The sequence below is a fragment of the Bos taurus genome, chromosome 25, assembly GCF_002263795.3.
Source record: "Bos taurus isolate L1 Dominette 01449 registration number 42190680 breed Hereford chromosome 25, ARS-UCD2.0, whole genome shotgun sequence".
Lineage (NCBI taxonomy): Eukaryota > Metazoa > Chordata > Mammalia > Artiodactyla > Bovidae > Bos > Bos taurus.
This window is the reverse complement of record NC_037352.1, coordinates 19,586,063-19,599,669: the sequence shown is the minus strand read 5'-3', so window position 1 is coordinate 19,599,669 and position 13,607 is coordinate 19,586,063. Positions and strand designations below refer to the sequence as shown.

General features: G+C 36.5%; 1 protein-coding gene across 1 annotated transcript in view; it reads right to left on the bottom strand.

Moving 5' to 3' along the window:
- The window catches only part of ABCA16 (ATP binding cassette subfamily A member 16), a 214,316-nt gene that overhangs the window by 24,166 nt on the left and 176,543 nt on the right, over positions 1-13,607 (bottom strand). Inside the window, exon 24 of the mRNA XM_059881562.1 lies at positions 472-659. Within this exon, the coding sequence (XP_059737545.1) occupies positions 472-659 (188 nt within the window). The remainder of the gene's footprint in view (positions 1-471; positions 660-13,607) is intronic.

The following is a 13,607-nucleotide window of genomic DNA, read 5'->3' as shown; positions in this document are numbered from 1 at the left end:
ACTGGTAGAGACCCATCTCAGCCTAAGAATGTTAAAGTTTGAAACTAAGAAAGGGAAGGAAAAAAAAATCTCAACACAATATTTATATGTTTAATCCTAGGCAATAGGAAAAAATCCTGACTGGTAGAGACCATGAAATTCTATAATTCGTATACAGCTTTAAAGAAGTCAATTCTATAATTACAACCAAATACACCTCAAAAACTGTACAGGCACAAGGCAGCATTTTCTATCATAGTCAGTTCGTTATTATGGATTATTTTCTTGTAGGCAGAGGATTCAAAATTCAGAATTGAAAATTCAAACTAAGATGAAAGACCTGTGATTCAAATTAGTCCCAGTTAGATCTTGGTATAATTGAATGATATCTTCTTTATTAAGTAATAAAGGTAGGAATATGTTAATTTATACATTCTGACCTAATGCTGAGCTTTCTTTGAGTTGTATCTAGAGTCTGCATTAGTTACTCACCTTCTTGCCATTCATAAATATCTTATAGACATTAAATACAATTTTATGAAAGACAAAGTTTTTCAGGTTCCAGAATGTACTTTCCAGACAAAAAAGCAAAAGCAGAAAAATTAAGCCCAAGGCAGCTGATGAAATCAAAAAGTTTGCAATCCCATGTTCTCCAAAGCTGTAGACATTGTTCTTCTTAACTAAGGGTGATAAAAGAGATAGCCTTACTTTAAAAACTTATGCAAAGTCTAGGATGACACCAAATATTAAGAAATATAGGAGAAAATGAATGTTAAGTTAGAATTAGAGAAGTATAGATATGAAAAATAAGCAATTGTCTTAACATTTTGTCTTTCTTATTTAATCTTTGCTGATATTTATGATTATTATAACAGTTCCCCCGCAAATGCTTTTTTTCTTTTTTTTTTTAACCGGTTTTGATAGGCAACAACATTACTACATACTGAGTGAGTTTCAAAAGCTGAGTCTTTGTAAACAGAATTATCATGGATCTAGATGGTGATGATGATTGCACATTAGGAATGTACTCAGTACCACTGAAATGTATACTTTAAAATGTAAACTTTATGTTATGTGTATTTTATTACAACAAAATTAGTGTTTGTGCATACTGGCACAGAAAATGCAATTCTTATTAAAAAAGGAGTGATTGTATTATCTTCACATCTCAAAGATGCCTCCTATTTGCATATCTAGAATTTAGATGTTTGTGTTAGCTAATTTTCTGTGTAGTAAAATCAGGAAATATCAATTATTACCTATTTACGTCTAAACTTTGTTCTTTTCTTCCTCACAAGTGTTGCCACCAATACTCTTTTCCCACTTATAGAAGAAAATATCTTCTCACTTTGAAGGACTTTAAGGACAGTAGGCATGACCTACAATAATAGCTAAACATACCATAAATACCTTTATTTTGTTTGTTTTATTTAATTGCCAATAATTCTGTTGTTTTTGATTTTTGTGGGTTGTAGTTGACTCACTGGAAAAGACTCTGATGCTGGGAGGGATTGGGGGCAGGAGGAGAAGGGGACGACAGAGGATGAGATGGCTGGATGGCATCACTGACTTGATGGACGTGAGTCTGAGTGAACTCCGGGAGTTGGTGATGGACAGGAAGGCCTGGCGTGTTGCGATTCATGGGGTCGCAGAGTCGGACACGACTGAGCCACTGAACCGAACCGACTTATTTGTTTAGTAACTTTTGTAAACTGTTTTTGTAAAGGCTGTATTTTGTTATTTTTGATCACTGGAGTTTCTGTTCTGCTAACTTAGCTATTAGCTGCGATTTGATGGAAATATCCTGAAATGTTTGGAGCAAAACGCACACACACATAAACCAAACTTTTCCTATCCATTTTAGATTAGCTGTGAGTTGGGGCTCTCAAAATGGTTAACCAGTCCATGTACAATTTTTATTTAGTCCACACATCTTGCTTATGCAGGGCATAAAGATCAGAGAGTTTATTCATAAAGTCTTATCAGGTTTCAGCCTTGAATCTGCATGTGGCACTCTGAATTATCCATTGCAAATGGGAGTTTTTGTAATTGATTAATCCCCTCACATTCAAGTCACTTTCCCCAGCCTCTTAACTTCTTAGGCTTTTCTTTCTTGCCACTTGCTTTCCGTTTCTTGTCACTTGCCCTAGGTGGCTGTGGTTAGCATATCCCTTTAAATGTTTTTGACAACGCTGCCCAGGAGGTTGCTCCAGCCCTCAGAAAGTTCCAAGAAGAGCTAAACAGTGCACCTCCTGAACTGATCCACTGGGTCATTGTCAGACGGATCTAAAAACATAACCACAATTCTTTGAGAACAGGAATTGTTCTTTGCCCCTTCTGGTGTAAGAAAACGCACCAGGAATGCAGATTACTATCATCACAGTTACTGCTGCTTGGCTGGAAAATGGGAAGGTAAGCAGGTAAGTTAAAACTCTACATTGCTTTCTTGGCAAAATTGAGCAGCTTCTTTCTTCATTTTCTACTTCCCTGCTTTTTGTAAGTTTTTGATTAAATTTCAGAGTTCCAGAGAATTGATTCTGACACCTTAATCTTTGTTTCAAGGGAGGGACAGATCCTTGGAGATACCTACTCTGTCACTTTCAGTTTCAAGTTATTTTTATATACTGATTTTTGGTTTTAATTCAGCAATCTAGCTAAAGTTTCTAAATATTCTAGTATTTTATCTGTAGAGTTTTAAATAGTTCATGCCATATATATAAAGAATTTCAAATATTACTTTATCTCAGTGTTCATACTTGAAAATTATTTAAAAATGTAACATCAAATGAGTTCTCAGGAACCTCCCACTTAACAAAGTAACCAAAACATTATTAATAGCTTCCTTCTAACTATGTTCTCCTTGATTTTACCCCTACTATCTATATTCCAGATATAATTGTCTTATTTCTTTGGAAATTTTCCAGAGACATGCATTTCTATAAATATTATGTTGTTGGTAATAGTCTGTTTATGAGGTTTATAAAAATAGCATCATGTTGTTTGTAGTCATCACAGCAAGGTTTAAAAAATATTCATTGTGTTTCTAAGATTTATTCATATTGTTGTTTGCAGCTGAAGTTCATACCTTTCCACTCCTCTATGATACTCCATTATATAGGGAGAAAAGCCTTAATTTATCATTACATTCTGCTCTTAATAGACATAAGCTATTTCCATTTCTTTTTGAATTACAGATATTGCTGAAGAAAACATTTATTAAGGTTTTCCATCTTGGAGTAAAAATATTGGTAATTGGCATGTGAAGCTTGGTTAGTGCTAACACATTTTTCAAAGCAGTAAATTATTTTCACTCACAATATGTTCGTATTTATTTCCATTTCTCTACATTGTAATGCTTCTCGACCTCAGACTTTAAAATTTTTGTTTAGTGATAGTTCATTGTGGTCCAAGTTCGTAGTTCTTTGATCACTAATGAGGTTTATGGTAACTCCATATAGGCCATTTTTGGACCATATTTTATTCTTTTTTTATTTCTGTGAAATTCTTCTTCATGTCTTTATTCTCCCATTTTATTCTAGATAGCATAATGTCTTAATTTATCATTCTTATTCCAGATAGTAATGCTTTGTTCATTATATATGTGTTATTTATATGTGTGTTAACAAATATATTTGCTTCTGAGGCTTTTATTTCTTTAGAATGCCTTTAAATTAACAGTTTTAAATTTTAATGTAGTCAAATTTATAAATCCTTTCTTTATAATTCAGGGATTTTTGTACTAATTTTCTTATTTTGTACTTGATGTCATAAAACTATTTTAACATATTTTCTTATAAAATTCTTGAACTTTACCCTCTCTATTTCCACTTAGATTTTTTTTGTGTGTGTCTGTACAGGCTTCAACAGTTCATGAACTGTGAACTTCCAGATGTTCAAGTTGGATTTAGAAAAGGCAGAGGAACCAGAGATCAAATTGCCAACATCCATTGGATCATCGAAAAAGCAAGTGAGTTCCAGAAAAATATCTACTTCTGCTTTATTGACTACGCCAAAGCCCTTGACTGTGTGGATCGCAAGAAACTCTGGAAAATTCTTAAAGAGATTGGAATACCAGACCACCTTACCTGCCTCCTGAGAAACCAGTATGTAGGTCAAGAAGCAACAGTTAGAACTGGACATGGAACAACAGATTGGTTCCAAATTGGGAAAGGAGTATGTCAAGGCTGTATATTGTCACCCTACTTGTTTAACTTATATTCAGAGTACATCATGAGAAATGTTGGGCTGGATGAAACAGAAGCTGGAATCAAGATTGCTGGGAGAAATATCAATAATCTCAGATACGCAGATGACACCATCCCTGTGGCAGAAAGTGAAGAACTAAAGAGCCTCTTGTTGAAAGTGAAAGAGGAGAGTGAAAAAGTTGGCTTAAGACTCAACATTCAAAAATCTAAGATCATGGCATTTGGTCCCATCATTTCATGGCACATAGATGGGGAAACAGTGGAAACAGTGTCAGACTTTATTTTGTTGGGCTCAAAATCACTGCAGATGGTGACTGCAGCCATGAAATTAAAAGATGATTGCTCCTTGGAAGAAAAGCTGTGATAAACCTAGAGAGCATATTAAAAAGCAGACACATTACTTTGCCAACAAAGTTCCGTCTAGTCAAAGCTATGGTTTTTCCAGTGGTCATGTATGGATGTGAGAGTTGGACTATAAAGAAAGCTGAGCGCGGAAGAATTGATGCTTTTGAACTGTGGTGTTGGAGAAAACCCTTGGACTGCAAGGAGATCCAACCAGTCAATCCTGAAGGAAATCAGTCCTGAATATTCATCAGAAGGACTGATGCTGAAGCTGAAACTCTAATGCTTTGGCCACCTGATGCAATGAACCGACTCATTGGAAAAGACCCTGAGGCTGGGAAAGATTGAAGGCAGGAGGATAATGGAGGATGAGTTGGTTGGATGGTATCACCAACTTGATGGATATGAGTTTGAGTAAGCGAAGCCTGGTGTGCTGCAAACCATGGGGTCGTAAAGAGTTGGACATGACTGAGCTACTGCACTGAACTGAACTGTACAGAATATGGATCCACCTGTTTTTCGCTTTTCTGGAAATACACTTACTGCTGCTGCTGCTGCTGCTAAGTCGCTTCAGTCGTGTCCGTGCGACCCCACAGACAGCAGCCCACCAGGCTCCCCTGTCCCTGGGATTCTCCAGGCAAGAACACTGGAGTGGGTTGCCATTTCCTTCTCCAATGCATGAAAGTGAAAACTGAAAAGTGAAAGTGAAGTCGCTCGGTGGTATCCGACTCTTAGCGACCCCATGGACTGCAGCCTACCAGGCTCCTCCGTCCATGGGATTTTCCAGGCAAGAGTACTGGAGTGGGGTGCCATTGCCTTCTCCGATACACTTACTAGCACTTATTAAATGGTGTATTTTTGCCCAATAATATATGATGCCATCTCCTTTATACATCAAAATTCCAAATATGCCTTGGCATATTTGAGGGCTCCCTTTTAATCTAATTGTCCATTTACTTATATCTCTATATGTCTTATAAGTCATTATGTTACAAATATTTACATTTCAAATCTTAAGGAATTAAACCAAGACCTGAGAAGGCACCTATCAAGAAAATATCAAGTCTTGTTTTAAAAGTAAATTTTACTAAATATTGAGTAAAGAGATGTTTTACATAAGCTAGTCTGCTGAATAAAAAAACTAGAAAATACTCCACAGTTCACTATCTGTTACTAGTATAAACTCTATATACAGTGCAAACATGCACAGTATGAAAAAACAAAATAGCAGGTCAATCTTTCTCATAAACATGGATTAAAAAACTCATAGGACTATTCATCTACTTCAGTGATGAATAACCTTGCATTTTTAAAACTTATGGAAAAAAAATAAAAGCTTATGGAAAACTCAATTTGAAATGATTAAAAACTGTCAAGTATTATAAGCTGGTACTTAAGATGCTTGTAAATATTATTTATGTTTTTAATTTTGTAAAATAAAGATTAAAAAACTCATATGAAATATTAACAAATGGAATAGATAGATACACAGACAATTGTGTTTATTTAAGGAATGCAAAGTGTTTAATATTTTTAAAATATCTTAATATAGTTGTATGGCTTCCCTCAAAGCTTAGTCGGTTAAGAATCTGCCTGTGATGCAGAAGACCCAGGTTTGATTCCTAGGTTGGGAAGATCCCCTGGAGAAGGAAATGGCAACCCACTCCAGTATTCTTGCCTGGAGAATCCCATGGACAGAGGAGCCTGGTGGGCTACAGTTCATGGGGTCACAAGAGTTGGACATGACTTAGCCACTAAATCACCACCACCACCACCACCACATCGATACACTAATGGCCAAAGCCACATGGTGATCTCATATAGTCAAAAAACATATTTAAAATAAAATGCCTCATGCATAGCACTCTAACCTAAAAAAGGAACATAACAAATATTCAAGCATCATGGTCAACAGTGAAATTACTGAGGTGTAGAGCCAAGAAGTTGCAGAGCCAGGATTCAACTCGGGCCATATGACTCCAGGCCATCCTCTTACTATACTGCTTTTATATAAACATAATAGTAAATTAGTGAGAGATCAACAACACCAGTTACAACGACGGCTTCCTTGGTGGCTCAGTGGTAAAGAATCTGATTGCTAAAGCAAGAAACACAGGTTCAGTCCCTGGATCAGGAAGATCCCCTGCAGAAGGAAATGGCAACTCACTCCATTATTCTTACCTGGGTAACACCATGGAGAGAGGAGTGTGGAGGGCTACAGTCTATGGGATCATAAAAGAGTCAGACAGGACTTAGTGACTTAACCAACAACAATAATGAGATCACCATGTTTATGGTCATAAAGAAAACCTTAATAAATAGCTCCAGTATAGTTAAATGCCAAATACTGTGACCATATGCAATAAGACTAAGTAAAGCAAAAGCAAATTATAAACAGAATATCTGAAATTAACAAGTAGAAAACTTAAACCTTAAACCAAAATATTAAATTACATATAAATAACTTAATTATATATATATATATATATATATCTTGATATATATCTATATCAACCCACTACAGTATTCTTACCTGGAGAATCCTATGGACATAGGACCCCAAGCTACAGTCCATGAGGTCGCAAAGAGTTGGACAGAACTGAAGTGACTTAGGACTCGTATGCTCCAAACAAGCCTCCATTCTACTCTTTAAATATATAAGATCCTTCCCTGATTTGAGGCTTTTCTCTTGGTCTTCCATCTATGTGAAATATTATTCCTCTCATTCTTCACTGGTTAGATCAGTCTCATTCTTTTAGTCATCTAATCACACTCTGCAGTAATGACCTCCGTAAGTATTCTATCTGAAGTGATGTAAGTTACTAATTACCTCATTTATTTCTCTTACTGTCTTACTTCAAACTGTAACTATTGTGTCTATTTACTTACTTTCAAAATTTTTTCCCACTTGCCACAACTCACATTATAAACTCCATGAAACCAGGGACCTTGTCTATCTTCTTCTATAGACAAGTGTAGGAAGTACAGCAGTCATAGAGTAAGAGTTCAAGAAAGAGAATACAGAAGGGATCAGGAAAAGTGATAATAAGTGAAATTATAGATATTTTCCTGCCACTAAATGAAGACAAGAGCCTTTGGGTTGAAATTGCTATCAAATGATAAACAGAATATAGAGGAGAAAAATCTAAGTCTAGACAGCTCATGGAAAAATTTCACAACACTAAGGACAACAATTTTTGGAAGACAGAAGTTTTTAGAGTAATAAAGAGGCTATCTGCAAAGAAATAAAAATCAGATTAACATGACTCCTCTTAACCAGTATAGTTTAACATCAGAAAATAAACTTAATACCCCATAGTAAAAGAATAAATGACAAAATCCCCACATGATCTCAAAGGCACAGAAAAAGAATTTAATCTCATTCATTACCAAAATTGTCAATGAACTTGGAATAGAATGGAACTTCCTCAAACTAATAAAGAGGAACCATAAAAACACTCATAGCTAAAAATCATATTTAAGGGAGAATAACTGAATACCTTCCTCTTAAGCCTGGGAACAAGCAAAGGTGTTTACTGCCATGGCTACTATTCAGTACAGTACTGGAAATTCTAGTCAGTGAAATGAAATAAAAATGTTTAAGAAAAAAAGACTGTTCTATACATCAGTGTCTCTTTTGCTGTCTCGTTTACAGGGTTATGCAAAAAAGCAAAATGACTGTCTGGGGAGGCCTTACAAATAGCTGTGAAAAGAAGAGAAGCAAAAAGCAAAGGAGAAAAGGAAAGATATAAGCATCTGAATGCAGAGTTCCAAAGAATAGCAAGAAGAGATAAGAAAGCCTTCTTCAGCGATCAATGCAAAGAAATAGAGGAAAACAACAGAATGGGAAAGACTAGGGATCTCTTCAAGAAAATTAGAGATACCAAGGGAACATTTCATGCAAAGATGGGCTCGATAAAGGACAGAAATGGTATGGACCTAACAGAAGCAGAAGATATTAAGAAGAGGTGGCAAGAATACACAGAACTGTACAAAAAAGATCTTCACGACCCAGATAATCATGATGGTGTGATCACTCACCTAGAGCCAGACATCCTGAAATGTGAAGTCAAGTGGGCCTTAGAAAGCATCACTACGAACAAAGCTAGTGGAGGTGATGGAATTCCAGTTGAGCTATTCCAAATCCTGAAAGATGATGCTGTGAAAGTGCTGCACTCAATATGCCAGCAAATTTGGAAAACTCAGCAGTGGCCACAGGACTGGAAAAGGTCAGTTTTCATTCCAATCTCAAAGAAAGGCAATGCCAAAGAATGCGCAAACAACCGCACAATTGCACTCATCTCACACGCTAGTAAAGTAATGCTCAAAATTCTCCAAGCCAGGCTTCAGCAATATGTGAACCGTGAACTTCTTAATGTTCAAGCTGGTTTTAGAAAAGGCAGAGGAACCAGAGATCAAATTGCCATCTGCTGGATCATAGAAAAAGCAAGAGAGTTCCAGAAAAACATCTATTTCTGCTTTATTGACTGTGCCAAAGCCTTTGACTGTGTGGATCAGAATCAACTGTGGAAAATTCTGAAAGAGATGGAAATACCAGACTACCTGATCTGCCTCTTGAGAAATTTGTATGCAGGTCAGGAAGCAACAGTTAGAACTGGACATGGAACAACAGACTGGTTCCAAATAGGAAAAGGAGTAACGTTAAGGCTGTATATTGTCACCCTGCTTATTTAACTTCTATGCAGAATACATCATGAGAAATGCTAGACTGGAAGAAACACAAACTGGAATCAAGATTGCCGGGAGAAATATCAATAACCTCAGATATGCAGATGACACCACCCTTATGGCAGAAAGTGAAGAGGAACTCAAAAGCCTCTTGATGAAAGTGAGGTGGAGAGTGAAAAAGTTGGCTTAAAGCTCAACATTCAGAAAACAAAGATTATGGCATCTGGTCCCATCACTTCATGGGAAATAGATGGGGAAACAGTGGAAACAGTGTCAGACTTTATTTTTTGGGGCTCCAAAATCACTGCAGATGGTGACTGCAGCCATGAAATTAAAAGACGCTTACTCCTTGGAAGGAAAGTTAAGACCAACCTAGATAGCGTATTCAAAAGCAGAGACATTACTTTGCCAACAAAGGTCCGTCTAGTCAAGGCTATGGTTTTTCCTGTGGTCATGTATGGATGTGAGAGTTGGACTGTGAAGAAGGCTGAGTGAGGAAGAATTGATGCTTTTGAACTGTGGTGTTGGAGAAGACTCTTGAGGGTCCCTTGGACTGCAAGGAGATCCAACCAGTCCATTCTGAAGGAGGTCAGCTCTGGGATTTCTTTGGAAGGAACGATGCTAAAGCTGAAACTCCAGTATTTTGGCCACCTCGTGAGAAGAGTTGACTCATTGGAAAAGACTCTGATGCTGGGAGGGATTGGGGGCAGGAGAAGAAGGGGACAACAGAGGATGAGATGGCTGGATGGCATCACTGACTCAATGGACGTGAGTCTGGGTGAACTCCAGGAGTAGGTGATGGACAGGGAGGCCTGGTGTGCTGCAGTTCATGGGGTCGCAAAGAGTCGGATATGACTGAGTGACTGAACTGAACTGATACAGGGTTATTGTTACCATCTTTCTAAATTCTATATATATGTGTTAGTATACTGTATTGGTGTTTTTCTTTCTGGCTTACTTCGCTCTGTATAATAGGCTCCAGTTTCATCCACCTCATTAGAACTGATTCAAATGTATTCTTTTTAATGGCTGAGTAATACTCCATTGTGTATATGTACCACAGCTTTCTTATCCATTCATCTGCTGACGGACATCCAGGTTGCTTCCATGTCCTGGCTATTATAAACAGTGCTGCGATGAACACTGGGGTAAACGTGTCTCTTTCCCTTCTGGTTTCCTCAGTGTGTATGCCCAGCATTGGGATTGCTGGGTCATAAGGCAGTTCTATTCCCAGTTTTTTAAGGAATCTCCACACTGTTCTCCATAGTGGCTGTACTAGTTTGCATTCCCACCAACAGTGTGAGAGGGTTCCCTTTTCTCCACACCCTCTCCAGCATTTATTGCTTGTAGACTTTTGGATTGCAGCCATTCTGACTGGCGTAAAATGGTACCTCATAGTGGTTTTGATCTGCATTTCTCTGATAATGAGTGATGTTGAGCATCTTTTCATGTGTTTGTTAGCCATCTGAAATGTGTATAATATCATATATGAAACGAGTCACCAGTCCAGGTTTGATGCATGATACTGGATGCTTGGGGCTGGTGCACTGGGACGACCCAGAGGGATGGTACGGGGAGGGAGGAGGGATGAGGGTTCAGGATGGGGAACACGTGTATACCTGTGGCGGATTCATGTTGATATATGGCAAAATCAATACAATATTTTAAAGTTAAAAAATAAAATTAAAAAATATGTTTAAGAAAAAAAGAAATCTTGATTTTGAAAAGAAGAGAATTCACAAACAACATAATATTGCAAATAGAAAATCTTAAGAAATCCACATAAAAACTATTGGAATGAATAAATGAGTTAAGTTCATAGGATAGAAGATCAAAAAATCATATAAGTTCATGGTATATAATATACAAAAAGTCACTGGATTTCTATACCTTAGCAATGAACAGAAGAAAATTAACATATCTCATTTTCAATAGTAGCAAAAACATCTTAGAAATAAATTTAGCAGAAAAATGCAAGATCTGTAAACTGAAAGCTATACAACATTGCTGAGGGAAATGAAAGATCTAAATAAACAGACAGTCATTCCTTTTCATGGATTGTACGGCTCAATATTTTTAAGATGACTCATTTTCCCAGATTGATTAGTAGTATCAATGCAATATCTACTCAAATTCCAGGAGTCTTTTTTCCCCCAGTAAATGACATGCCAATACCAAAAATTTGTAGAGAAACCCATAGGATCCACAAGAGCCAAAACAGTGTTAAAAAGGTCAAGGATGGGGACTTCCCTGGTGGTCTAGTGGTTGAGTCCACCTTCCAAAGCAGGGGACATGGGTTTGATCATGGTTGGGGAACTAAGATCCCACCTGCCATGGAGCAACTAAACCTATGTGCCTCAACTAGAGAGAAGCCTGTGCTCCACAACAAAGACCCTGCACGCTGCAACAGAAGATCCCACATGCCACAACTAAGACTCAATGCAGACAAAATAAATGGTTAAATTTAAAAAAGACCAAGGATGGAGGACTATATTTATCAATTTAAAACTTACTAAAATGCAAAAGTAACCAGAATAGTGTGATACTGGTATAGGATAGAAATACCAATCAAGGGAACAGAATTTATACTCCAGAAATAACTCAGGTGAATTCATTTTTAGTAAAAGTGTTAATTTGATGGGGAAATGATATCCTTTTTGACAAACTGTCCTGGGAAAAATCACGTTGTAACCTGAATATAGACATAGTCATGTAGAAGGCATGGAGAAAATCTTCTTGACCCTGGTTTAGGCAGACTTTTAAAATATGATATAAAAAAACACCATTGATAGAAGAAAATGTTGATAAACTGGATTCCATCAACATTTAAAACTTTCAAGCTTCAAAAGACACCATTAACAACTTATGTTGAAACAAATATCCATCAACTAATGAACAGATAAATAAATGTGGTATATCAATGCAATGGAATACTATTCAGCAACAATAAAGAATACTGAGATATGCTATAACCTGGATAAACCTCAAAAACAGTATCATAAATGAAAGAACAAAGGCACAAAATAATTCTAATGATATAAATTAATATATAATGATATAAATATATGAAATATTCAGAAATACCAGATATTTTCCAGCAGTAGGTTTATTAGTGGATGTTGGGTTGGACATGGAAATGAGGCTTGACTATAAATAGGCATGAGGGATCTTTTTCAGATGATGGAAATATACTAATATTAGACTGTGGTAATGATTGCACAACTTTATGAACTTTTTAAAAGGAATGAATATGAAATTAACAAAATCTGATGACTGGCAAGTAAATAATAGCTCAATAGAGGTGTTTTTAAAAAGCAGAGAGACAAATTTACAGTGCAAATATGATACAAACTAAAATGTGACATAATTTTTGTTATTCAGAAATTGTAAGAAAATATAATCAATTTGTCTTTGTTGTTGTTGTTCAGTAGCTAAGTCAAGTCTGACTCTTTGAGACTCCCTGGACTAGAGCATGCCAGGCTTCTGTCTTTCACTATCTCCTGGAGTTTGCTCAAACTCATGTTCATTGAGTCAATGATGTCATCCAACCATCTTATCCTCTATTGTCCCTTTCTCCTCCTGCCCTCAATCTTTCCCAGCATCAGGGTCTTTTCTAATGAGTTGGCCCCTCGCATTAGATGACAAAGCGTTGGAGTGTTGAGCTTCAGCATCAGTCCTTCTGATGAATATTCAGGGTTGATTTCCTTTAGGAGTGACTGGTTTGATCTCCTTGCAGTCCAAGAGACTGTCAAGAGTATTCTCTAGTGCCACAATTCGAAAACATCAGTTCTTTGGCCCTCAGCCTTCTTTATGGTCCAACTCTCACATCTATATATGATTACTGGAAAAACCATAGTTTTGGCCCTACAGACCTTTGTTGGCAAAGTGATGTCTCTACTTTTTAATACACTGTCTAGGTTTGCCATAGCTTTCCTTCCAAGGAGCATGCATCTTTTAATTTCATGACTGCAGTCACTGTCCACAGTGATTTTAATAATTATATTTAACCTTGCACTGATTTATTCAAATACCATTACATTTCCCTTTTTGTGGCTGCATATAAGTTATTTGGTTCCAGAACAAACTGCACACACACACACAGTAAACAAACTTACAAACAGGAAATATGCTAATTACTTCTCAATTTTTAGAGTAAATGGTAAATGGACTCATTATTTGTCAGTTCTTAGAATAAATCTGAAATATGAAATCAGCCCCAAATATGGAAAATTTAATATAATTTTTTCATTTTTTAAAATAAAAATTTTATAATTTTTATTATAAAAATATAATATAATTATTTTTTCCTGATTTTGATCTGGCTGTGCATTTACCTTTATCTTGATACTTAAAACCTAGAGTCCCAAGGAACTATTTAATTTTCAGTTTAAG